Source organism: Coregonus lavaretus, assembly GCF_964263955.1.
Source record: "Coregonus lavaretus genome assembly, chromosome: 13".
NCBI lineage: Eukaryota > Metazoa > Chordata > Actinopteri > Salmoniformes > Salmonidae > Coregonus > Coregonus lavaretus.
In genome coordinates, this window is record NC_140000.1 from 27,954,165 (window position 1) to 27,981,625 (window position 27,461).

General features: G+C 44.6%; 1 protein-coding gene across 11 annotated transcripts in view; it reads left to right on the forward strand.

Moving 5' to 3' along the window:
• Window positions 1-27,461, forward strand: part of LOC311140423 (uncharacterized protein) — a 61,812-nt gene that overhangs the window by 24,713 nt on the left and 9,638 nt on the right. For 2 of the 11 annotated variants that reach the window (XM_084175466.1, XM_084175472.1), the window contains exons 2-13: window positions 7,272-7,490; window positions 11,790-11,858; window positions 12,522-12,542; window positions 15,278-15,441; window positions 15,861-15,972; window positions 18,650-18,754; window positions 22,330-22,440; window positions 22,849-22,994; window positions 23,306-23,436; window positions 24,468-24,733; window positions 26,004-26,295; window positions 27,155-27,335. In XM_084175466.1, the coding sequence (XP_084031592.1) occupies window positions 7,272-7,490; window positions 11,790-11,858; window positions 12,522-12,542; window positions 15,278-15,441; window positions 15,861-15,972; window positions 18,650-18,754; window positions 22,330-22,440; window positions 22,849-22,994; window positions 23,306-23,436; window positions 24,468-24,733; window positions 26,004-26,295; window positions 27,155-27,335 (1,817 nt within the window). The remainder of the gene's footprint in view (window positions 1-7,271; window positions 7,491-11,789; window positions 11,859-12,521; window positions 12,543-15,277; window positions 15,442-15,860; window positions 15,973-18,649; window positions 18,755-22,329; window positions 22,441-22,848; window positions 22,995-23,305; window positions 23,437-24,467; window positions 24,734-26,003; window positions 26,296-27,154; window positions 27,336-27,461) is intronic. The other 9 variants (XM_084175470.1, XM_084175473.1, XM_084175471.1 and 6 more) reach the window with 6 other exon arrangements.

Consider the following 27,461-nt stretch of genomic DNA (forward strand, 5'->3'; position numbering starts at 1 on the left):
ATATTCATAAAGCATCTCAGAGTAGCAGTGTTGATCTAGGATCAGGCCCTGTTTGTCCATGTAATCTTATTCATTATAATATTAAAGTCCAAACAGATCCTACTCTGAGAGTATGGGCACAGATGACTAAATGTCAATACCATAGAATATTATTCAGTGAGACCAATAGTGTCTTCTCTCTTGGTCCTTCTATCAGCCATCCCTTCTCTGTTGTCCGAAAGTTCAGGGCTGCAGGCAGCCAGAATATCACTTCCATCATGACCCTAATTTCTCTCCACTGCACCGAAACACCATGGAAAATTAATCAGCCAAACCTCCCCTGGCCTGCAGCTCAACACAAAACAACACCTCTTCTCTTCTCATTTCCACCAACTCTTACGCTTAGTAGTTTAAGGTTTCATTTGTATTCAGCCTACACACTGCGCCTCCAGACCGGAATTCTTGCACATTTATATCATAGACACTACATTGTATATATCATACAGATTATCAGAGCGGTCGCACTCAGCGCTGCTACCCATTGTGTTCTTTATGACAATAGTCCTCAGGTGCTCATGAGTATGTGCCCAAACAGTTTGAGCTTCTACTTCTAAAAATCCACCTTTCCAGAAATAAGTCTTACTGTTGCCGCTTGCTACAGACCCCCCTCAGCCCCCAGCTGTGCCCTGGATACCATATGTGAATTGATTGCCCCCCATTTATCCTCAGAGTTCGTACTGCTTGGTGACCTAAATTGGGATATGCTTAACACCCCGGCCATCCTACAATCCAAACTAGATGCCCTCAATCTCACACAAATTATCAACGAACCTACCAGGTACAACCCTAAATCCGTAAACATGGGTACCCTCATAGATATCATCCTGACTAACTTACCCTCTAAATACACCTCCGCTGTCTTCAACCAGGATCTCAGCGATCACTGCCTTATTGCCTGCGTCCGTAACGGGTCCGCTGTCAAACGACCACCCCTCATCACTGTCAAACGCGCCCTAAAACATTTTAGTGAGCAGGCCTTCCTAATTGACCTGGCCCAGGTATCCTGGATGGATATAGATCTTATTCCGTCAGTAGAGGATGCCTGGTTGTTCTTTTAAAAGTAATTTCCTCTCAATCTTAAATAAATAAACATGCACCATTCAAAAAATACAGAACTAAGAACAGATATAGCCCCTGGTTCTCCTCAGACTTGACTGCCCTTGACCATCACAAAAACATCCTGTGGCGTACTGCATTAGCATCAAATAGCCCCCGCGATATGCAACTTTTCAGAGAAGTCAGGAACCAATATACACAAGCAGTCAGGAAAGCAAAGGCTAGCTTTTTCAAACAGAAATTTGCATCCTGTAGCACTAACTCCAAAACGTTTTGGGACACTGTAAAGTCCATGGAGAATAAGAGCACCTCCTCCCAGCTGCCCACTGCACTGAGGCTAGGAAACACTATCACCACCGATAAATCTACAATAATCGAGAATTTCAACAAGCATTTTGCTACGGCTGGCCATGCTTTCCACCTGGATACCACTACCCAGGCCACCAGCTCTGCACCCTCCGCTGCAACTTGCCCATGGCCCCCCCCCCGCTTCTCCATCACACAAATTCAGACAGCTGATGTTCTGAAAGAGCTGCAAAATCTGGACCCCTACAAATCATCTGGGCTAGACAATCTGGACCCTTTCTTTCTAAAACTAGCCGCCGAAATTGTCGTAACCCCTATTATTAGCCTGTTCAACCTCTCTTTCGTAACGTCTGAGATCCCCAGAGATTGGAAAGCTGCCGTGGTCATCCCCCTCTTCAAAGGGGGTGACACTCTAGATCCAAACTGTTACAGACCTATATCCATCCTGCCCTGCCTTTTTGAAAGCTTTTGAAAGCCAAGTTAACAAACAGGTCACCGACCATTTCGAATCCCACCGTACCTTCTCCGCTATGCAATCCGGTTTCCGAGCTGGTCATGGGTGCACCTCAGCCACGCTCAAGATCCTAAATGATATTATAACCGCAATCGAATATAGACAGTACTGTGCAGCCGTCTTCATCGACCTGGCCAAGGCTTTCGACTCTGTCAACCACCGCATTCTTATTGGCAGACTAAATAACCTTGGTTTCTCAAATGACTGCCTCGCCTGGTTCACCAACTACTTCTCAGATAGAGTTCAATGTGTCAAATCGGAGGGCCTGTTGACTGGACCTATGGCAGTCTCTATGGGGGTGCCACAGGGTTCAATTCTTGGGCCGACTCTTTTCTCTGTGTATATCAATGATGTCGCTCTTGCTGCTGGTGACTCTCAGATCCACCTCTACGCAGACGACACCATTTTGTATACATCTGGCCCTTCATTGGACACTGTTAACAAACCTCCAAACGAGCTTCAATGCCATACAACACTCCTTCAGTAGCCTCCAACTGCTCTTAAACACTAGTAAAACGAAATGCATGCTCTTCAATCGAACGCTGCTGGCACCCGCCCACCCGACTAGAATCACTACTCTCGACGGGTCTGACCTAGAGTATGTGGACAACTACAAATACCTAGGTTTCTGGTTAGACTGTAAACTCTCCTTCCAGACTCACATTAAGAATCTCCAATCCAAAGTTAAATCTAGAATCGGCTTCCTATTTCGCAACAAAGCCTCCTTCACTCATGCTGCCAAACATGCCCTCGTAAAACTGACTATCCTACCGATCCTTGACTTCGGCGATGTCATTTACAAAATAGCCTCCAACACCCTACTCAGCAAATTGGATGTAGTCTATCACAGTGCCATCCGTTTTGTCACCAAAGCCCCATATACTACCCACCACTGTGACCTGTACGCTCTTGTTGGCTGGTCCTCACTACATATTCGTCGCCAAACCCACTGGCTCCAGGCCATCTATAAATCACTGCTTGGCAAATCCCCACCTTATCTTAGCTCATTGGTCACCATAGCAACACCCACCCGTAGTATGTGCTCCAGCAGGTATATCTCACTGGCCATCCCCAAAGCTAACACCTCCTTTGGCCGCCATTCCTTCCAGTTCTCTGCTGCCAATGACTGGAACGAATTGCAAAAATCTCTGAAGCTGGAGACTCCCTCACTAACTTTAAACATCAGTTGTCAGAGCACCTTACTGATCACTGCACCTGTACACAGCACATCTGAAATTAGCCCACCCAACTACCTCATCCCCATATTGTTATTTATTTTGCTCATTTGCACCCCAGTATCTCTATTTGCACATCATCTCTTGCACATCTATCATTCATTTTTTTTTTTTTTTCATTCCATTGTTAATACTAATTATTTTGCACTATAGCCTATTTATTGCCTTACCTCCATAACTTGCTACATTTGCACACACTGTATATATATTTTCTGTTGTATTTTTGACTTTATGTTTTGTTTTACCCCATATGTAACTCTGTTGTTGTTTTTATCGCACTGCTTTGCTTTATCTTGGCCAGTTGTAAATGAGAACTTGTTCTCAACTGGCTTACCTGGTTAAATAAAGATGAAATAAATAAAATATGCTATGATATGCTCCCTCAGGGGTATATGAGAGCAACACTACCTGTCTGTCAAGACTGCACTGGCTGTGACCTTTGGATTCTACCTCGCCATATCTAGCCCAGGGAATGTAACACGTACGTGTGCGACTGTATTTCAAGTAGGGTAATAGTAATAAAAAAGAAAGGTTCAATGTATTTTTTTCATCTACCAGTGTTGTGGTTGTGTGATGTGTGGGCTGGGGTTCACAACAAAAGTTTTTAATTACTTTGCTCAATACGACTGCAATTTTCTGACCAGGTCACAGAGAGGCAGGGACTCAGCAAATCTCGAATAGGCAGATTGCTTTGCATTTGATCTTTTAATATAAAAGCAATCATAGCTATTGTTAAAGTGTATTGAAAACTTTCCCGCAACTTTCATTCTTAGTAAAATATGTAATTTAGCGCTCTCTCATCCACTCAAAAGGGCACATCAGGAGTTGGTTTTGTGGCATTGTGATGTTGTCTCTTTGGGGCACTTTGTCTCCTTCTTGTGAGTCAGTTTGATCCATTGAGATGTGGTCGGTCTTTGCCTGCAGTCTGTGACGGAGCCAGGGTGGAAAGAGGTGTTAGGTTGATCATTACATAGTTCCAGATTTGTAACTGTCCCATGTGGATGACATCACAGCCTCCCACATGTCAGAGCATAAGAGGAAGGAAAGAGGGGGAAGGAAAAGGAAGTCCAGTGGTGGTAATTTTGGGTGGTGGAGACTGGAGAGTGACTTCACCCATTCGGCTTTAGCCAAAATAGTCACAAACCCCCAATTATATATGGACTCCGACATTTTTGTTCTCGAATGGGGAAGTTGTGTTATTCCTTCACTCTATGTTCTTCTGTCAGTACATGTTTTAATTCTGTGTAGGCTAGGCTTTGTGTTTTGGTTTAACTTATTTTCACTTGTTTGTTTGGTTTCACATGGGTTTGTGGTATGCATCCAAGTTGGCCAACGCCCATGATCACCCACTAAATCCCCTTATGATGAGGGATTCTAGTTGCCATCCTCTGCACACTCTTACTCTGTCCCTCTTTCTGTTTCTCTCTCCTTTTCTCCATATATCCCCCCTTTTATATATCTCTCTCTCTGTCCTCTCTCTCTGCCCTCGTTCTGTTTCCCCCTCTCTATATATCTTCCCCTCTGACTCTTCTCCCTGTCATTGCAGTGTGTTTGGCAGCAGGCCCGTTGCCATACAGAGACCCCAACAATGGCTCCTCTCTCTCTCTCTGAGTACATCACTGAGCACATCCACATCGCTGGCCCAGTACTTATTTAACAGTGGCAGGCTTTGAGAAGGGGACCGCAGTGTATCTGTCTCGTCTCAGCTGAGCTCCTTCATAGACTCGTCTCAGCTCATCTTGCATGCCAGCGCACTCTCTCGCTCTCTCTCTCTCTCTCTCTCTCTCTCTCGCTCTCTCTCTCTCTCTCTCCCTCTCTCTCTCTCTCTCTCTCTCTCTCTCTCTCTCTCTCTCTCTCTCTCTCTCTCTCTCTCGCTCTCTCTCTCTCTCTCTCTCTCTCTCTCTCTCTCTCTCTCTCTCTCGCTCTCGCTCTCGCTCTCGCTCTCGCTCTCGCTCTCGCTCTCGCTCTCGCTCTCTCAGGCAGCTGATGTGCAACTAAGGGTCATCAGAGTAAATGCTCATTCCATAACTGATGATATGAGCTGAGCTCTGGCTTGTCTTTTCCATGAGGTCTGATGTCTCAGTCAACAGAGGGATGCCGAAGAGCTCAGTCAGTTATGACTAGAGGAGTAGCTAGGAGGGACTAGAATGCTTCTTGTAACATAAATGTATGAAAGTAGCACTCTCGGATGTTGTGAATCAATTCAAATTAAAAGTTGAAATGTCAAATGGTGTTGATATTGATATACAATATGCTTCATGGAGTGGGTCCTTCTTTTTTGTGGTAATAATGCATTGGTCCTCACTGTTGACTTGGTTGGCTACCCATGCCCATCCACTCTCTTCTCTGTGGAGCTAAGCAGCAGGTTGCCTGAATGCCAGTCTTATTTTCATCACTTCCTCAAGCAGACCATAACATGTATAATTCACACAGGTTTCGCTCTGCCAGGTGCCTGCCAGCGTCCCCCCAAAATACCTAGTGTATGTGATGGAGGAGGTCTGGTTAGCTGTGTGTGTCTCTCTATGCCAGGTAGACTGTACAACAGATGGCAGGTGACTGAGAATAACATGTCAATATGGAGGAGGCCTGTTCCCATAGAAATAGAATGTCCGTTCTAGTCATTCAATTTCTATACACCTACTGTTCAGTATCAGAGTACAATTCAAAACAATATAGCTATACTCTATAGGCTACATGCAACTAGAATCATACACTATTTGCTTCTTCCAGCATTGCTGCACTGTGTGGCATTATCATACTTGCCACTGTGTTGCACAGAAGAGAGTAAATCTCCTGTCTATGGACCTTTGTGACATACTTTCTCCACCATCATTGTTTTTAGCCCTGGATGAATAATTTAAAGCACGTTGCCCCAGCGTTTACCCTGAGAGACTATGTGGAAGAAACTCGGCTCAATGCTGAATGTTGCATAGGGAATGTAGGGCGACAGTGCTGAGTGGACAAAGGAGCAAAATATTTCCCCCTAGGCCTTTGTGAGGCCTCCAAAGCCTGGGCAAAGTTATGTTTGAGCAGGGAGCTTCAGGCTCAAGCTGCCAAGTGTGAGTCACACTGCCACTGAGCCACTGACCCAGCCGTAGAGCTCTCGCAACCAACACCCTGTCCAACTGTTTCTAATTCTAAAGGTTTTTGCAGGTGCAACCTGTAATTCCATTGTCTTACGTGGTCACAGGATGAAATGCATACACAATCAAGGTCCAATTAAACTGTACACACACAATAACAAACATGGTGCCACGTAAGCCACCTAATCAGTGTTCAGTTTACTCAAAAAGACCAGACAATACTTTTTAGTATGAAACTACAGATTACACCTTTTAAAAAATGTATGTTTGGCTAAATTTATGATCACCTTTGTCATAAAGAGAGGAACCTGCATGTATTTTCCCCCTCCTCTCACTAAATAAATCTGTTCCTCCCCGGTAGAATCATCAAGAGGCAGAGAGGCAATTACCTTGTTTTGTTCTGCCAGGGAGAGAATTCACTCAGCCCTGACTGTCGATAAATCAGCCGGTCGTTCTGAGAGAGGAGTGTGGGGTAAAGTTAGAGAACCAGACCAGAGAACGGAGATCTTGTAACTATTAGAGTGCTAGTGGATTAAGCATATCTTGTGTCATTTAGACTTCAAGGTTTGCCAGTGGGTGAGATGTATCATATTGTTTTTGTCATGCTGTGCTTTATCATTGTTGTGTGTTTTATTGTTTTACATTATTGAAGCTGAGAGTTAGTTGAGTAGCTCAGCAGAGACCACAATGCACAATGCCTGTGTTCTCTGTTGATCTCATACTATGACTTGCTGGTACAGTATGTATGTACAGGAAACTGCAGGTATGTGCATTATGATCCTAAGCATTTTATGATCATAAGCAGTATGCTATATAAAGTTATCCCATGGAGAAGGGGTTTCCTAATAGACCTTGACTCTACCTGTTGCACCTGTTACCTTCTAGAGACTATGAAGTAGAGCAATACCTCACTCAGACCCACCTCCAGACAAGCTGTTGCTTTGGAATGAGGACAGGTTTAATTCCATCTCTATACTGTGGTGTGTTACGCTTCACACTTTTCTCACCTGGCTTCTTTTTCTCTCGTTCTCCGACCAGCTCCCCACCTGGCTCAGGACGCAAACGCCACAAAGGAATACACTGAGGGGGTGACAGGCCCCCATAAAACAGGCGCAGCCCAGATAATGGAAACCATCACGAAAAAGGACAAGGAAAGGAGAGTGGGGACCCCCACGAAACTGGACGTCATCCCGAAGTCACCTGCTACACCAACGTCGCCCATGCCTGGCTCAAGTCCTAGCCCCAAACCTAATAAAGGTAAGTCTCCCTATACTGTGGTGTTACCGGTAATAAAGGAAATGGTGTGAACATGGCTTCCCATTAGTATGTGTTTCTATCTACCATAGAGCATTTGAAGTAGCTTATGACCATTTTCAGGGGTAGGAACACAGCAATCGATGTCCATGGTTGTGTAATAAAGGCTATCTTCAGCAGTGCCCTGTGATTATTGATCTATTACCTCAGTGCCCAGGTGATATCATCCGACCCCTCGGGAAAACAAAATGGTTCAGTCCAGGATTATCCTGACCACAGGCTTTCAGTGCTGGGGGTAAATCCAATAGACCTGGTGCAGGGGGTTAGTTACAGCGCTTACAGCTCACATGACAAAATCCATTTAAGCTAGAATTGTGTTGTTGTGGGTTTATAGAATTGAGCCTAAATGTTATTTTTGTTGTAATTTCTGATGTAATGTTGTGTGGATGGCTAATGCTATTCACTAACAGTCTAATCGCTAAAGGGCTATAGCTAGCCTGCTTGCTAATCACCTCCGGTCTCTAATGAAAGTTGGAAGAATGAACCTGACTGGGCATCACATTTGCCAGGGGGGCATAAATGCCAGGGGGGCATTTAGACTAGCTTGACCCGCTGCACCACCACCACCTTTGTTTCCACAATGCCACTACTTGTCCTGCCCCGAGCGCTGGCTAATGTAGCACATGCAAACACGTGTTTGGGGGGTTTTGTGAACATAAACTTACTTTCTCTCTGCCCTTTAATCTATTGACTGTGGTCATGGTCTATTTAACCGTAGCGTGATGTGGCAGAGCTGAACCAAAATAGTTCTACTGACTGATTTCCCGAAATGATCACAGTAACGCCAAATTAGAATTCTGATTTTGGTGTGCCAGATCAGATCAAGGAGATCATTTTAGTGACGTCGGAATTGAACTGCAGGACCCTCAGTAGATAACAGATCTTGGATCAGCTTTTGTAATGTAAAAGATATTGGTAACACTTTACTTAAAGCCTACAGTTATAATGCTTTATAACCTGTTATAAGCATGTATGAGCCTTTGTAGTGGCTTATGATAAGGCGTATAATGTTATGTCTCTGGAAGGTCTGTTAGAAGCGTTTGAGCACCAATAAGTCAACAAACTTCTAAAACGACTTCTGTCACTTCCTCTCCTTTAGGTTGCCTTTCTGCTCAGTCATGCAAGCTTACCTCTGTGTTTTATCTTACCCTGCGGGTAGGAGGAAGAGGAAAAGGATGAGAAACACTCTGCAGCTCTTAATTAGCTAAATTAAATGGCAAGGCATGCCTTTGAGAGCATTACCTCCATAATGGTCGCTTTAATTAAACTTTGGCACATCTCGGCCTCGTGTCTGACAGCTCATGGCACTTGGCCAGCGGCGGTCCCTTGCCTCCTGCTCCTGGGAGGTTGTTAGGGTCCCTGTGTTTTCAAGAGATCTTTAAAGGACCAGGGATTTTACTCTTCACTATGACTACTTCAGTTCAGCCACACACGTACACACGCATGTCGCACACACACACACACACACACACACACACACACACACACACACACACACACAGCTCCCCCAAAGCCCTCTCCATGGCACTTGTTATTTGTTGCTATGGAGACTTGGTTTTTACTGTAAAACTTTATTGTGGATTTCCCATGGACATAAATACAGTGCCTTAAAAATTGATTAAATTGAGATTTTTTGTCAATGGCCTACACACAATACCCCATAATGTCAAAGTGGAATTATGTTTTTAGACATTTTTACAAATTCATTTAAAATGAAAAGCTGACGTCTTGAGTCAATAAGTATTCAACCCCTTTGTTATGGCAAGCCTAAATAAGTTCAGTAGTAAACATTTGCTCAACAAGTCACATAATAAGTTGCATGGACTCCCCCTGTATGAAATAATAGTGTTTAACATTATTTCTGAATGACAACATCATCTCTGTACCCCACACATACAATTATCTGTAAGGGCCCTCATTCGAGCAGGGAATTTCAAACACAGATTCAACCACAAAGACAAGGGAGGTTTTCCAATGCCTCGCAAAGAAGGGCACCTATTGGTAGATGGGTAATAATAATAAAAAGCAGACATTGAATATTAATTTAAGCAAGTTATTAATTACGATTTGGATGGTGTATCAATACACCCAGTCACTACAAAGATAAAGGCGTCCTTCCTAACTCAGTTGCTGGAGAGGAAGGAAACCTCTCAGGGATTTCACCATGAGGCCAATGGTGACTTTAAAACAGTTAGAGTTTATGTGATAGGAGAAAACTGAGGATGGATCAACAACATTGTAATTACTCCACAATATTAACTAACCTAATTGACAAGAGTGAAAAGAAGGAAGCCTGTACACAGGACAATAACCAAAAACACAAGGCCAAATCTACACTGGATTTACTTACGAAGAAGACAGTGAAGTGGCCGAGTTAGTTTTGACTTAAATCTGCTTGAAATACTTATGTAAATTAGATATTTCTGTATTTCCTTTTCAATAAATTTGCACATATTTCTAAAAACATATTTTCACTTTGTCATTGTGGGCTATTGTGTGTAGATGGGTGAGATTGTTAAAAATATTTAATCAATTTTGAATTCAGGCTGTAACACAACAAAATGTGGAATAATTCAAGGGATATGAATACTTTCTGAAGGCACTATATAGCCAGAAAAGCAGTCCCATCTTCATCCATTGAGAGAAGTGGTCCATTTAAAGGATACCTATTGGATATGCCCAGACAAAAGTTCCCTATGCATTGAACTCGGAACCCAGAACCAAATCCTGTGTGCGCTAGCTAGCTACTTTGTCTTTACAGTCTGCCATGAGAGCTATGCATCAAACTGCTCCTCTATTCCTTTCAAAAAGGCAAGTTTAACAGATGAGAGAAAATCATATTGTTGAGATTTGAGGAGTGTGCTGCTAACAGTCTGGAACCCAAACACGCTGCAGTGTTTCTGGGTCAACTTGGAGGCTCCTGTGGGTGACTCATCGTCATGGTCAGGGCCTACACACACACACACACACACACACACACACACACACACACACACACTAGAGCTTTTTACAGCACTATACATAATCAGACCTAGTGTCAAAGTGGGTCAGAGGATGTTATAGGGAGGCTGCTGCTGTTCTGCCCTATCTGGTGGATTGTTTCAGCACTCTCATGATTGTGTTAGAATGTGTTAGAATCAACTGAAGTATGAATTGTGACATGGATGTAGAACATGTGGTCTGTGTATGGAAGGAAAGGATGGAAGATGATGCTCGAAACCTTCACACATACAGTAGAATTCAACTTGGCCAGTTAAATGCTGATCAATTGTCATGAAAAGGTAGTAAATGGTGCTTGGCATTTGAGAATTACATCACAATTACAGTATGGTGTATTCATTCAGGGAGTTTTGCTTAGGTCATAATTATGCAATTAATCATATACAACATGATCATCTAATTATATTTATTATTATTATTATCGTTCAAAAGCAATTGGGGTTAAATTGGTAATTGGTTATGGGTCAGGGGCAATGTTCCACAAATAATCTATACTAAACAAAGGGGTGCAGTAGAATTCCTGTAACAGTAGGACTATGCTTTCCAGGCATGAGTTAAGGTGCTCAGAGGAATGCAGACACCAGAGATGTTACAGTAGGAAAAGATAAATCAACACTCCTCTCTCTTTTTTCAGTAATGTAACACAGATACACACTCATTTTTCCAGGCAGCACCATCAGAGACTTTGTACATATACAATAACTTGCAAGACAGCTCTGCTTGCAGATCGAAGAGGACCTCTATAGAAATGGATTGTTCTGATATACAATGTTTTTGTCTCGAGGTTGGACAAAGAACATACCCTTGATTGTTTATGTGGTATGCATTTCCTCAAAAGTCAGTAACGGCTAAATTGAATGCTGAAAAACCATTATTGACTTGGCACAAGGGAAAATTAAACCCTGTTTATAGCCATATCCTGTCTAGGAGTAGGTCCATTACTTCACTGAATGCAATTACGTGTTCACTCATGAATACTCACCGGGAAACTGTAGCCAAGGTGTGCCATGGTGTGACTAACCACCAGTCCTAATCAGAGTGTTTTCCACGTTGCTCATTCACTTCTATTAGATACTAGAGTGGAGTCTCTATGTGGCTCTGATATAGTTGCCAGATTTGACTGCCAGCTTCCAGCGTTTTATCCCTCTGCAGTTGTGGGGCTGGATTGGGGCTTCTCTCTGTGTACAATGACCTCTCACATTCACTTCCTCTCTCTCACTCTTTCTCTTGTTCTCACCCTAGACGCAGTGAAGTCAGAGGACAGACAGAAGCTGGCCAAGGAGCGGAGAGAGGAGAAGGCCAAATATCTGGGTAAGCTGAGATGGGGGTTGAGAGGAGGAAACTATGTACACAGGGAGAGGATGCCCCCTAGTGTTGGGGGGTAAGGGGTGGTGGCAGATTTTGTTTTAGGTTGTGTCGGCATTGGCTTTCTTTTCAGGCCTACAGATGGTGTGCACATGTATCACAGAAACATTTGGAAAACGTTGATGAACGTCAAACCAACCTAGGCTGCGGCTCAAGCTGAGTACTTCAATGAGAACGAAAACCAAGCCAATGATGATTTAGTATTTGGCTTTCAAGACACATAATAGTTTTCAATGTGCATGCTCCAAATAAATGTTCATGTGCTTTTTATTAAAACAATAGCCTAGCTAACCCCTTTTTGTTTGAACTCACAAATGCTTTAAAGGTCCCCAGCTCTGAACTTATATGTTTAACCCAACGTCAATTGATACAGACTAGTTTTCAATTGATGGTAGCATATGTCAATGCCCTGCTTCAAGTTGCCTTAACAAGTCTCTGGCTCTATTTATTTTGTCAGTCAAGATGGCTGCCTGTCACCCGCTTGAGTGTTTTTGTTTGTTTGTTACACAAGCCACGCTGTCCTTGGCTCTAGTGACATCCTGGCGACGTGCACTGCTTTGCATGATTGACAGTTGCTCTTGTCTTCCCTTTCACCCATCCCCCCTCCAGACAAGCTCGGCCAGATACAAGGTAAGCCACACCCTATGTGTCCATGGTGGTAGTGGTGGTGGTGGTGGTGGTTCTTGTTGCCTTGACCTGCTGTTTTGACCTGTTGCCTTGATTGATTTTAACAATTGTGTCTGTTTGTCGCTCAATCACCCTCTCTACAAAAAATATTTTGAATGAACTTTCTACATTACCATGGAAATGATTGCATTACAGTACCAGGCAGCCATTGTGAGTGTACCAATGAGTTTATCAGTCAAGTTGCCAGGGTTAGAGGTTCCAAGCCTGTGAGGTTCCAAGCCTGTGTTGTAGCAAATGAAGACTCATTTGCTACAACACCTTGCTTGTTTCAACAAAGAGCAACAAAGTTTCATCACGTTGTAGTGTCCATGTTACCGGATAAACGGACTCAACTGCGTGACTGCCCGGCCGTTCGGTCTTCAGTCAGCTGTTTGTTCCACAAATTTGTACATATTTATATACTGTATCAACAGCTGGAGCGTACTGTGTCTTCTTCAAATGTAGGCTATATTGTTCCATTGTTTTCCTTTTTTCCCCTCAAACAAGATCGTATTTTCTCCCTGTATGTTTTAGTATTTTGATAGGCCTCTGCTGAGTAATGCATGAATTGTCCACTTTGGCCCAAGAAGATGTGTTTGGCCCTGTGACCATATGAGTTGTCCATTCTTGGCTCTCTGTAGAGTGTAATGCATACTTAATGTGGACAGGGAGGGAACAGGACTCAGTTAATGATTATTTAATGGCTCTAGCTGCTGCCTAGCAGACCTAGATGTTGAGTGTCAATGCAGGGAAACATTAGGGGAGATGAAGGGAAGGAGGACCGTATTTAAGTCACATCCACAGGGGAAATGTAGTGCGGTTGATCTCTTCAATATGCACACATACATACACACACACACACACACACTGTTTTATTGGCTTAACTGGCACTACGCCATCCTATTCAAACAATGACAGATGTCAAAACTGATATCATATCACTGGGGACATTAGTAAATTATCTAAGATCAGTTATTAACTGAAAGTATGCATTTATTGCACTAAATAATTGTCTATTTGACACCAGCATTATAAAAGTTCCCTATAGCATTATCTTTTTCCTACTCCTCAATGCTATACATGTTCTAGATTAACATGGCCACTGTGCTGCTCACTGTCAATGTTCCAAGATCTCATGTGGGCCTTGTCAGTGTCACACTCATGCTGTCTCATATTTGATGTGTGAGGGCAATGTGCAGTCTGTCATACTCTCACTGTGACAAGTCAGAGTGCCTTTGAGGCAGTGAAGGCGAGAGCTGTATAATTCTCCATCCAAAGCCAGCTCTTAAATGTTGCCTCTGTGGACACTGGAAGCCTTGCTTCTCCTTCCTCTTCTCTCCTCCCACACTCCCTCCTTCTCACTCCCTCCTCCCACACTCCCTCCTTCTCACTCCCCATACTTCAGATTTACACAAGGTTGAAACCCGAGACAGTCTGCACGCAATTACCTCTACTGCTAGCCCTCAAAGCTTTGCATCAACAGAAGTTAATAATATGCCCTTGCCTTACTAGACTCAAAGTACTGTTATTAAAAGTAATTAAGTTGAACCGAAATGCACACTCACTGTAGCAGATAAGATGTAGGAACTCATTTTGTTAGTGCTGGGGACCTCTGGCCTGCTGTGGCATGGTGTAATGGTGCTTTTTGTTTCCTGATGCTTTTTGAGCCTACTTCTCTCAGATAAAAGCACAGCTGTGCACCTTGCGATAAATCTAAGTGTTTGCCTCCAATGTTGCCCCAGCGTTCCCCTAACTTAATCTGATAACCGCCAAATAACCAGTTGCTTTTGTTGCGTCAAGTACCCCCCACCCCCCTGAAAGAAGCTGATCGTCCATGGGGGTTTATTCAATAAAGCCAAAAGATATAGTGGCTTATGTGCAAAGAGAGAGAGGCACGTTGTGTCCCAAATGGTACCCTATTTCCCCGTAGGGCTCTGGTGAAAAAGTAGTGCCCTATGTAGGGGATAAGGTGCTATTTGAGATGCAGCCGCAGTCATAGAGGTGGTGGCATAATGAATGGCTCAGGGGATGGGGACGCTTACCATATCAAAGCGTGCAGTTTATTGAAACCGGCGTAGGGAGCTTGATGCGATTAACGTGGTAAAGTGTCAGTCCAGGGGTATCTGCCGAACCTTGCATAATGCTGCCTCTGTGTCGCTCTGTGCAAAGTGAAGTAATTCAAGTTATATCTGAGGGAAAGTGGAAATTCCCTGTTGAAAAGAAACACTGCTTCACACACCCGCACTTCAGAGGGATTTTAGATTTGAAAGCACAGTCAACATCAGAGTGAAGAGGCATTTGTGTTTCGTTTAAAAAGACTTAAAATACTGTTTACCGCAGATTTACTTTTGGAAGAAGTACAATTTTTTATTGGAACAGATTAAAACACAAGGGACTCCATTTTTTGTCCATAGCAAAACGACGTTAAAATGTTGGTCAACATCTAACAATGCAACAGGGAGAGAGAGTATTCAAAGAGAGAATAGAAGATAGTCAAAAAAGAGGAAGAGAGAGAGGGCTCCCCCACATGGCTTTCACTTGTCCAGTCATTTCTAATCAGTGATTACCTCAAGGAAGGGAGAAAGGAATGATGCAATTTTGAAACATTTGAACAGGGCCTCGGAGAGCGAGAGAGTTCTCTCTTGAAACCAATTTTGTTATCTTGCCACTCTAACCCTCCTGATGTGGTTCTCCTGTAGCGGCGAAGAAGTCCCAATGGCTGGACAAAGAGGAAAAGGCCCGGCAGCTGAGGGGGAGCCAGCTGGACGAGCGGCGCAGGAAGCTGGAGGAGCAGCGGATCAAGACAGAGAAACGTCGCGCCGCCCTGGAGGAGAGGCAGAAACAGAAACTAGAGAAGAACAAGGTGGGTTGTGAGGGAGAAGGGTGAAGTACCCCTAGACGCTGGTCTTAGGTCAGTTTTGCATTTTCCTCACTAATGGCAAAGGTTAGTATTGGGGGAGGGGCAGCTGATCCTAGATCTGTACCTAGGGGAAACTTCACTCCAGAACGGGTGGTAATACTCCTCACAGCAAGCCAATATTAGAGCCCTGATTATTGTGGGTTCAATCCCCACGTCCACCTTTCTGCTTTCCCTTCTACTAACCGGTCTCCTCCATCTATTTCCACACTGTCTCAATGAGGGTCAGAAAAATACTAAAGGAGGGTGGAATTCCACTCGCCTTAACAAAAAAAGAGAATAAGGTGGGTGGGTAACTAGAAGAGAATGGGTTAGAGAATTATTAACTAGTACTAACCTAGTATTTCTCCATGTTTGGTATGCAGGAGCGGTATGAGGCTGCCCTCCAGCGGTCCACTAAGAAGACCTGGGCTGAGATCCGTCAGCAGAGATTGTCCTGGGCCGGAGGCCTCAGCCAGAAATCCAGCCAGAGAGAAAGTGAGTACCTACCGCTGAAAGAGGAACCCAGAACCAGAATCCACAGACCCAGACACTGCCAAAGCCTCTCCTTCCTACAAAGACAACTGCCTCACCTATATACATTTTACACTATCGTGCCGAGCCGAATTACTGTTTTGGCTTGGATCATTTCTTTCACATGGTCCTTCCCAGCACAGTTCCAGCAACTATGGTGGATGCGTTATCAGGCCAGTGCAGTACAGCTCATTTTGGCTCGCTTCAGTAGTGTGAGAAGGGTACTACTGTGCAGACATTCACATTCTACCGTGCCATATTTTCACAGTCTTACGGTTGTTTTGCACTTAAGTAAACCATAAATTAGGCCACTCACTTTACAGTATATAGTCAATTAGTGACAGTCAAACTTTAATTCCAGTCACCTTCAACCCTATTAAGCAGAGGTGGTTCTCCATGATTCAGTCTGGCATCAATCAGCCTACACTGCTGAACAGCTCCTCTCAACCCCAACACAGATACATAGTTATCTCTAATTAAATCACTCTGAGATATCACACACGTGTGCGCAGGCATACACACACACGACAGGTGGGTTGACGTCTATATCTGCTCTTGCTGGGATGTGCCACACTACAGTAGTCTAATTTCCCTGCAGAGGGAGGGAACATTGGCTTCATTCCGAGAGGAAATAGCTGGGTAATGACAAGGCTGAGGTGAATATGTGATGTCCAGGCATGGTTGAGGTGTATATGTGGGGGGTGGGGCTGTGATGGTGTCAGATATGTAGTGATGCCCTGCGAGACACAAACAATTCTGACCAATGTTTTCCGGTCTGCGTTTGTGCGACATACTCAAAAGTCATCCCCTTATTCTCTTTCACCCTGTTTTTGTAGGGTCTCTGGTGCCTCTACAGTGTACAATTTATTAAAGGATTTTATATTTTTTAATATTTGATTGAAAGTTATGAAGGGGAGACAGAGTGAATATAAGTAGTGTGAGGAAGAGTTCTGGGTTTGACCGGGATTCGAACCCACGCAAGCAGGGTTACATACTGTATGTCCCGAAGGCAGTGGCCTTATCCGCACAACCAAACTCAGGCACATAGTGTAGGTTACTGCTTGACTGGTTGTTTAATTCAGGGTCATTAGCCCGTAGATACGGAGAAAGTATTGATTCTTCAATGTGATTCTATATGCAGGTACATAATAGCCTGCAGTAAGCGGGGCTATATCGATCATCAACACACATCAGAATAGTGGTTAATTCATGTTTAGCTAGCATTGATTAATGTTGCCAAATGCCCCTTCAAATCAAATGGTCGGTAACTGCAATGTACTTGGTAAGAGGTGTATGAAGCAGTGATGTCTCTCTCTCTCTCTCTCTCTCTCTCTCTCTCTCTCTCTCTCTCTGCTGTTCTCCCCCTTTGCAAGTCTAAATCTCAGGGGGTCTCATACAGTATAATATCTTACGTCATGGAATCACTTATAGCCTGGTCCCAGATCTGTTTGTGCTGTCTTGCTACGTCCCTTATGAGCCATAAGTAATGCCTAATGTTGACCGCCAAATCAACCTGCCCCCCAAGGCTCCTCTTTCAGACCCAGTGCACTCAACTGTCAAAGACTGAAAAGTAGAAGAAAAAAAAGAAGGAAAATAAATACTGAACGGTAACAAGCGTAAACAAACAGGATACAGTGGACTACTGAGAATCCATCAGTAACAACAACAGACTCATATCTGAGGAGGGACATTGAGGACAGAGACAGAGACATCCAGTTCCCCCATTAACATTAGACTATACTGTTGTATGTCTGGTGGCATTTAATAAAGGGCACAATGTTCATTTGATTAGTCTCTACTAGAGGGTCTGGAGGGGAATGGTGTTTAATCAGTGGGTTGTCGCAGTAGTTCACTCCTAGGTGTCAGTTGTGTTACATGTGTGTCAGTTGTGTTACATTTGAATCAGTTGTGTTGACTGACATTGGTATTAGTTTGTGTAGTGCAAAATGTTGTGGTAACAAAAACACTGTTACTACTTTGTGTACAACAGGCTCTGGTTGGGATAAAGACGGGACGTATACTCTTTTACATTTACAATCTAATCATATCATTGCAGGTTAGACATGTGTTCACAGTCCGTTGATAGTCAGTAGTTTTCAGTGCAGGACGTTTTTAAGGTTGTTTTGGTGGCACTCTTTCACAAACAGTCAAGTGTGTCTATTTTGAATATCAAGATCTAACTGAATGATGCATGACCAACTAGACTCAACACAATATTTATTTGAATATATTTTTTCAGTGCATAGAAAAAGCCCCTAGTTGCATTATTTCCAGATTGTATTCAATTGTTGGTGGAGGCTCCTTGAAATATACTTTGACATGACACTTTGACAGTTTGAATTTCTATTCTGTTTCCCGTCATCTCCATGTCAAAAGGAATGTCAAATAACACTGTCAGATGAAACGTTCAATACAGAGATTTTATTATTTTGTTTCTTTATGGAAACAGAAATAGTTGCCCTCTAGAAATACACCATTTTGGTATTTGGATGTTTGCTGTATGTATGTATGTATGTATGTATGTATGTGTGTCTGGGGGGTGGGATTGATATCACCGTGACACATCCTGGAGGTCTCCCTCCCTCCCCTGTGAAACAGTGTGACCCAACCATCTCTGTGGACTACTCTCTTGGCTTCGCAGGCAGATGCTCGGTGTCGGCGGTCAACCTGCCCAAACACGTGGATTCGGTTATAAACAAGAGGCTCTCCAAGTCCTCCGCCACCCTCTGGAACTCCCCCAACAGAAGTAAGACACGCCAGGCCCCCTTTTCCGGGAACGCCCCCGTTTCATATCCGTTCCCTCACATTTTTAGTGTTTTTTTTTTCTCTACCGTTTTTTTTCTCTCCCCGCTGTCTCCAATCCAATCGCCTGCCTGTGTTCGATGGTTGATTACCGAATCATCTTCACCTTCCAAATTCAAATCCACCTTCGTTTTTTTTTTTTCTGTGGTTCATGGGTTATGGTTTTTCTCCCTCCCTCTGCATTTTGTTCAGTCCCTGAATTTATATACTTCATACTTTGGTGTGAATATATGGGTTCATTTACGCTGTCTTCATATTTTATGTCCTACGTTTTTGGTGTTCTTGGGTTATTCATTTGGTGGTGATGGTGTGTCAGTAGATGTTTTTTCACTCACTGGAAAGTCTTGGTCAATCTCTTGAATGGTGATTCTGATGATAATGATGATGTCTTGAATGGTGATGGTGATGATATCTTGAATGGTGTTGGTGATGGTGATGATAGTGATGATGATGAATGGGTTTTCAGGCCTATGCTAACCCAAAATAACTACACTGTACAATGCTGAATCTAGCTGCCGGCAATCTAAGAATATTGAGCAGACCTCACACAAGTCAGAGGTGCTTCAGTGCACCTAGAACACCTCTGCAGGTACAGAGTTCTTTCAGAAGTACGTGTCTAAGTAGGTCACAGTGTACCGGTGTGAACACATAGGAACTTTAGTGTTTGAAATAGAAAAGTCAGCCACTAAGGGATGAGCCAGCGTTTTGAGGGATAATGGATTCTGAAAACGCCACAGGAACACCTGTGATGCTTGAAAATAGATTAAGGTGACTCTGCTGAAAGCATAACCCTTTCACTCTCCTTCTCTCTCCTCTCTACCTACCCTATCTTTCTCTCTCGTCTCTCTTCTTCCTCTCTCTCGTCTCTTCCTGTCTATCTCTACTCCTCTTCTTTCTCCTCTATCCCCTGTTCTTTTGTCTCACTTATTGTCTATCAAAAGCTTTCCTCTCCTCTCTTTTTTATTTCTCTCTCTCTCTCTCTCTCTCTCTCTCTCTCTCTCTCTCTCTCTCTCTCTCTCTCTCTCTCTCTCTCTCTCTCTCTCTCTCTCTCTCTCTCTCTCTCTCTCTCTCTCTCTCTCTCTCTCTCTCTCTCTCTCTCTCTCTCTCTCTCTCTCTCTCTCTCTCTCTCTCTGCTGGATAACCTTATTATCGTTCAGGGCAGGTTTAATAGGGAAGTGGGACGTGATTTGGTGTACCAAAAATGACCCCGGGCAAACCTCTGCAGTGGACTTCTTTCATCTCTCTCTTCCCTCGTTTTCAATGTCAATGTTCTAAACAGCTGCCTCCATAGCCAGAGGAGTTTTTCTAAATACAAGATGTTGCTAACTCTGGCAGTGCCTACTTTATGGTGCTCCAATCGTAAAGTTATGAGACATACGGGTTCTGTTCTTCCTCCCTCTCATGTTATGTGTCTGGAAGTTTGCCCAGTCTAATAAGGAATCCACCATTTCCCCATAGAGTATAAGAATGGGGCATAGGCCTGGGTTGGTTTGAGGCTTTATTTGGTGTGCATGTTTACTAGAGACATAAGGGTTTATGCGGGTGAAATATTGTGTTATTTGATATGCCATTATAATACACTGCTCAAAAAAATAAAGGGAACACTTAAACAACACAATGTAACTCCAAGTCAATCACACTTCTGTGAAATCAAACTGTCCACTTAGGAAGCAACACTGATTGACAATACATTTCACATGCTGTTGTGCAAATGGAATAGACAACAGGTGGAAATTATTGGCAATTAGCAAGACACCCCCCAATAAAGGACTGGTTTTGCAGGTGGTGACCACAGACCACTTCTCAGTTCCTATGCTTCCTGGCTGATGTTTTGGTCACTTTTGAATGCTGGCGGTGCTTTCACTCTAGTGGTAGCATGAGACGGAGTCTACAACCCACACAAGTGGCTCAGGTAGTGAAGCTCATCCAGGATGGCACATCAATGCGAGCTGTGGCAAGAAGGTTTGCTGTGTCTGTCAGCGTAGTATCCAGAGCATGGAGGTGCTACCAGGAGACAGGCCAGTACATCAGGAGACGTGGAGGAGGCCGTAGGAGGGCAACAACCCAGCAGCAGGACTGCTACCTCCGCCTTTGTGCAAGGAGGAGCAGGAGGAGCACTGCCAGAGCCCTGCAAAATGACCTCCAGCAGGTCACAAATGTGCATGTGTCTGCTCAAACGGTCAGAAACAGACTCCATGAGGGTGGTATGAGGGCCCGACGTCCACAGGTGGGGCTTGTGCTTACAGCCCAACACCGTGCAGGACATTTGGCATTTGCCAGAGAACACCAAGATTGGCAAATTCGCCACTGGCGCCCTGTGCTCTTCACAGATGAAAGCAGGTTCCCACTGAGCACATGTGACAGATGTGACAGAGTCTGGAGATGCCGTGGAGAACGTTCTGCTGCCTGCAACATCCTCCAGCATGACCGGTTTGGCGGTGGGTCAGTCATGGTGTGGGGTGGCATTTCTTTGGGGGGGCCGCCCACCCTCCATGTGCTCGCCAGAGGTAGCCTGACTGCCATTAGGTACTGAGATGAGATCCTCAGACCCCTTGTGAGACCATATGCTGGTGCGGTTGGCCCTGGGTTCCTCCTAATGCAAGACAATGCTAGACCTCATGTGGCTGGAGTGTGTCAGCAGTTCCTGCAAGAGGAAGGCATTGATGCTATGGACCGCCCGTTCCCCAGACCTGAATCCAATTGAGCACATCTGGGACATCATGTCTCGCTCCATCCACCAACGCCACATTGCACCACAGACTGTCCAGGAGTTGGCGGATGCTTTAGTCCAGGTCTGGGAGGAGATCCCTCAGGAGACCATTCGCCACCCCATCAGGAGCATGCCCAGGCGTTGTAGGGAGGTCATACAGGCACGTGGAGGCCACACACACTACTGAGCCTCATTTTGACTTGTTTTAAGGACATTACATCAAAGTTGGATCAGCCTGTAGTGTGGTTTTCCACTTTAATTTTGAGGGTGACTCCAAATCCAGACCTCCATGGGTTGATACATTTGATTTCCATTGATAATGTGATTTTGTCAGCACATTCAACTATGTAAAGAAAAAAGTATTTAATACGATTATTTCATTCATTCAGCTCTAGGATGTGTTATTTTAGTGTTCCCTTTATTTTTTTGAGCAGTGTATATAACGTGGGAAAGCTAACTGAGCAAAGCTTAGCTCGTTGTCGCTATTTCATATAAAACGAGAAGCAAACGGCCTTTCTGTGACGCTGTGATGTGAATGCGTATGCGAGATTGGATCATTACATTTTAGTCATTTATTAATAATAATTAATAAATGGGGTAATAAATATTAAAATGGGGTTGCAGTAGTTATCAAACAGTTAGTGGGTGTAAGGTGCATATTAATGCTGACGTCCTCTGACGTAGTCATACAGAAGTGGAGATATTCACGGTGGCCCTAAGGGGGCAAACTGTAGCTGGTTTGCCCCTTGGGCCATCGTAGGATTTTGAATATATGTGATAATATTGTTAATGTTTGTCCCCTCCCGCAGCCCGTAGCCTCCAGCTGAGTCCGTGGGAGAGCAGCATTGTGGACCGACTGATGACGCCCACCCTGTCCTTCCTGGCTCGTAGCCGCAGCGCCGCCAGCGTGCTCAGCAACGGTAAAGACCTTAATTAGACATCACACTCACACTGGGATAGATGAGACCTGCTATTAGTGGGGTCGTTTGTCATTTAGAACAACATTTCTCCATCCTCTCCTCTTGGCCCCCAGCAGTTCCATGTATTAGATAAGTTGTTCCAGTCAGAGCTAGCACTTCTGATTCAACTTGTCAACTAATCATCAAGCCCTTGAATGAGCTTATGAACTACAATAATTCTGTCTACAACACAATTCTGAAACGTTTCAGGGGCACCGAGGAGAGATTTGAGCAATACTCATGTAGGGTGTGTGAAGTGATGTGTTGTAATGAATACCTTTGTTGCTTGTGCTCTGCTTGTGTTTTTAGGGTGTCGTATTTATCTCTATCTCTCTGCTCTCTATGTGCCTCTCCTTCCCGTCCCTCCAGAGTCGCCCCTATGCCCCCGTTTGTCCTCGGCCAGCCCGCTGACGCTGTGTGCCCACCGGCCTCACCACCGCTGCTCCGACCGCTGGAGGGTGACGTCCAGCACGCCCGACATCACCCAGCGCCAGCGCCGAACCGACTCCACGCCGGTACGTCAACCAATCCCTTTTTTTTCTTCTTGTGTTTTTCAATGACATTGACAGGATAAAGAGGTGAGTGGATAGAGAGGGAGATACAAATGGAAGAGGGTCATAGACAGTGAAGGTCACAGACAGGACTCGACCCCTGTCGCCTGGAGGCCTGCGTGGTCCGAAATCTGGGGCGCCGCTGCTCAACCAGACTACTACCAGCCCTTACAGTTGAAATACAATACAATACTATTTGGCACTTTGAATAAGCTAGAATGTACCGTATCATTTTTGTTTTGATCATTTCATCCTGATGGGTTGTGTCTCTGCAGATAGAGAAGAGAAAGAAAGAGAAGAAGGACAAGGAACGGGAGAATGAGAAGGAGAAGAGCGCTCTGAGCAGAGAGAAGGTGCTGGAGAAGAGACAGTCCTTACCCAGTATGAAGCACAGACCGGACCCCAGGTAACCTGGTCTCACACGGATCTACTGTATCTGCCTTTGGCACAGTATAGCATTGAACACCCTTTACACACTAGTGAGCCGAACCAAGCCCAGCTGTACTGTATTGGCCTGGTTACACATCCACCATAGTTGTTGAAAATTTGCTGGAAAGGACAATGTGCAAAGTAAATATACAAGCCAGCACAGTATAGATTGGGTCGACATTATAGTGTGAATAGAGTAAAAGACATGATGCCGAAACTTAGAGCTTAGAGTGTTTCCTAAGGTTCGGGATACAGTAAGAGACAAAGATACCATGGTTGTGAGTGCAGATGGTAAAACCAGCGTGTCTGTGTATTTATGTGAACGGAGGCTAAGACTTAAAAGCATGAGGCCCCTGAGCCTAAGGATATTTATCCAGTGCGTTTAGCATAGCCGGCCGCGGGAGATGGAAATGGCTGGGGTCACTGACAGATGGAGGGAAGAGAGAGAGAAAAAAACGAGTGCTTTGACTTAACAAAAGGGTCTAGGGAGAGAGAGAGAGAGAGCTGAGAATGCCGGAGGCCTTAAGGAAGAAGAGAAGTACACACACCACTCTGATATAATGGAACTTTCTCCTCCGAGCTGCGACTATTACACTGTCTACTGCTGAGAAACCATCCCATAATGCTCTGTCACAGACCACACAATGTTACACGTGTTATGTTGTGTCGGACCCTGCTGACATGGTGAGGTAATGTTTATTGACTGCTGTCTGAGACTTGAGGTTAGGGAGGCACATACGTAACTGAAACAGTTCAATAGTATTACTTCAATGGAGGAATTAGTGGTGAGACTTTCTCCTTGCTTTATTGTGTATAGAGATGGACTATTTTTTTCATCCCTAGGACTGGATATGACTAAATGTTCGACTAAACTTTACTTAACTGTTATTTACTTATTATTATTTACAAATTTCTAATAATTTCTAATGATTTGTAAGATAAATGTATTCATGTTATTCATAATAATTATATCTCTCACTCCCCCCCTCCCCCCCTCCCTCTCTCCAGTCCTAGTCCCTTATCCAGACAGCGGGCTGCCTCACCTGCCACTACTCCTAGAGCAAGACCTTCCTCCTCCTCTCCCAGCCCTGCTGCTTCCCCCAAACCTCCCTCTTCAGCCCGGGCTAGCCCCTCTACACCCAAGGCCCGACCCAAGAGGACTAGGACCCCGGCCCGGGTGGACCACGGGCGCACCTCCTCCCCCGTACCCCTGGAGAGGGCCAGGGAGACCCGCGGCCGTAGGTCAGCCACGCCCGAGGAGCCCAAAGGCAAGAGTGAGTATGCAGTAGCTAGTTAGTACCCCCAGGTGGAGGGTTATGTGTTAGTACAGTGTACTCCTCTTACAGGGATCACAACAGTGCAGGACAATTTTAAAGGGGTTGATCAGTGTAACCGCATTCACTTTAATTGGGGTGTATTGTTTACGTTGTTGGAATGAGTTCAATTGTAACACTAGACGTGTAACTTTTGCCGAGTGTGAGACACTCCTTTTACTTTCAATGAAACATGGGCGTAAGCAGTGCAGTTCGCGACAGGCTTGCGCTGCTCAGTGTAAAATTACGATCTGGTTCTATTTTCAAGATTTCTAAGTAGCTCATGCCCGGAACACTTGATAAAGTGGTTCACGCTCTGCTCGCGTTGGCCATAAGTTAAGCTTCCAGTGTAGCAGGTCAACAACCCACTGCTTTTGCAATGCCCCAGTGTAGTTCCTGTATTATATCACATTTTAAGCCAGTTATATTTACATAATGAAATTAAGCTCTGTGAAAGCAAGGCCTGTCTTCAGTCTAGTTTCTCAAAGCTATAAGGAAACATCAACCATCACTGGTGGACTTCCTGCCCACAGACTGTTTCAAATTAAAGTTATGGTTTGAACAATATGGACTTACTCACTCACCCTAGAAACTTTAGAATAAGGTATATTTTATGCACTTGGCACAAAAGCCATGAGAACACTACATACCCATACAATTCTGTACCTTTAGATTTTCACCTGACACAAGTTGGATTTTAATGGGTCTGTTTTCTGTAGGTCTATGCCCTGCCACGGCTGACTCATACTTTACCTATTTAGTTATTTGTGGTTTGGCTCAGTCGTTCCCATGGCTGAGAAGAATGAACTTGAAACTCAAACTGGACTTAAGTGAATGCGTGCGTACGTGCGTGCGTGTCAGTGCACCGTAACTCCGGCACAGCCAGAGGATGATTACCATCGTAGTTAATTAGGCACGCCGACAAAGCTAGCTTGCTAAGTGAGTTACACAGCTTCTCTTTCTTTCTCTCCTTCACACACAGTGAGGAACAGCAGAGGGGGTGCTAATTACTGAAAAATGCTTGATAAATGTTTTATCAATGTTTCAGCTTAAAGAAGAAGATAGTGTGAACAGTGATTTGTCTTTAGAAAATAGTTTAGTGGGACTATTTACTTATGGAGTTCACTCCAAGTATCTCTTCAGAGAGCCACAGTGGCTCACCACATGCAATAACTCTTCTTATTGTATTTTCCCATTCCTCTCCTCTTTTCCTGCTCAATTCTCTCTCCAGGCTCCCCCGTTCCTTCAATCGTGGTATCCTCCGCTCCGGCCACGCCCCCTTCGCTGAGAACACCAATCACAGCGGCCGCCGCCACTCCCTCTGAGGTCCCTCCTTCCGCCCAATCAACCCCCAGTGCCCCTGCATCATCCCCAGCCCCATCTGCCTCCCCGTCAGCCAAGCCTATGGCGGGCACCAACAAACCAGAGGAGGCCGCCCGGATCCTGGCCGAGAAGAGGAGGCAAGCCCGCGAGCAGAGGGAGAGGGAGGAGCAGGAGAAACGCGAGCAGGAGGAGAGAGAGAAGTGAGAATCATATTATCCTCATTTACAGTACATAAACCCACACTGGAGAGAGCCAGAGCAGCATCCAGTCGGGTTGCAAAATGCCTGAAATTTCCCCAATATTTCCAGGTTTTCCAGAAATCCTTGTTGGAGGATTCCAGAGTTTCTGGAATTTTGCAACCACCTTATATCCATTATCCTATCTACTGTAAAGACAATCGATCTCTTACCAGCTTCAAAGAGACAAAGTGGAAGTAACCATGGCAGCACATCACAATTTGAATAATTTCAAGTGTAAAGCGTCAACATATGGAGTACAGTACAGTTCTCCACGGTATCATATGCATGGCTGAATTAGACCACTCAGTACTGTCTATGATACAGTATGTGTGGTGCTCGTGTTACCCCCAGAGGTGTGGAGCTGTTGACATTTGTGTAACGGCTTAAGTTGCCCCCCTCCGCTCAGGTTTATGAGCTAAAAATGATTTCCCGTGGACGAGCCCGTGTCAGCCTATTGTGCCATGTTGACCACAGTTACTATGTGACCACTGGGTATTTATATCATGACAGCTGTCAGGCTGGGCAATGGTCTCCTGTTGCTCTCTGTTCCTCTCCATTTCACCAGCAGGCAACAATTTCCTTTTAAAATAGTTTCATTTCCTGATTGTGTTTCACTTTTAATTTTCCTGACACAGCAATTGCCAATGTAGTACAAAGACAAAAGATGCACTCTTTAAGATAGAGTACACTGATGTATTCTAAATCTAGATGTTTACATTTGTAAATAAGCCTATGTTTTGATTGGTATACTGGTTGGATAGAGAGCCCCTGTCGATACATTATAGGTAGGATTGCTGAATGCTTGTCGTCCTATGCTCAGGGTCCTGCGAGAGGAGCGTAAGCTGCGGGAGGCGGAGGAGAGCAAGCTGCGGGAGGAGGAGGCGCGCCTCATGGCCGAGGAGCAGCGCCTGAGAGACGAGGCCCAGCGTGTGGATGAGGAGAAGGAGGCGCAGGAGAGAGCCAGGGCAGAGCAGGAGGAGAATGAGCGCCTACAGAAACAGGTAAACAAGCACCGCCAACTGCCAGCGGACAGAGGGCGCTAGTCTACGAACACAGGGCTGTGTGGGTTCGTCTGTCCGTCCGCTTTTCTTATTGTCCACCTGCTTTGTGACAGAGAGCCTTCTGTA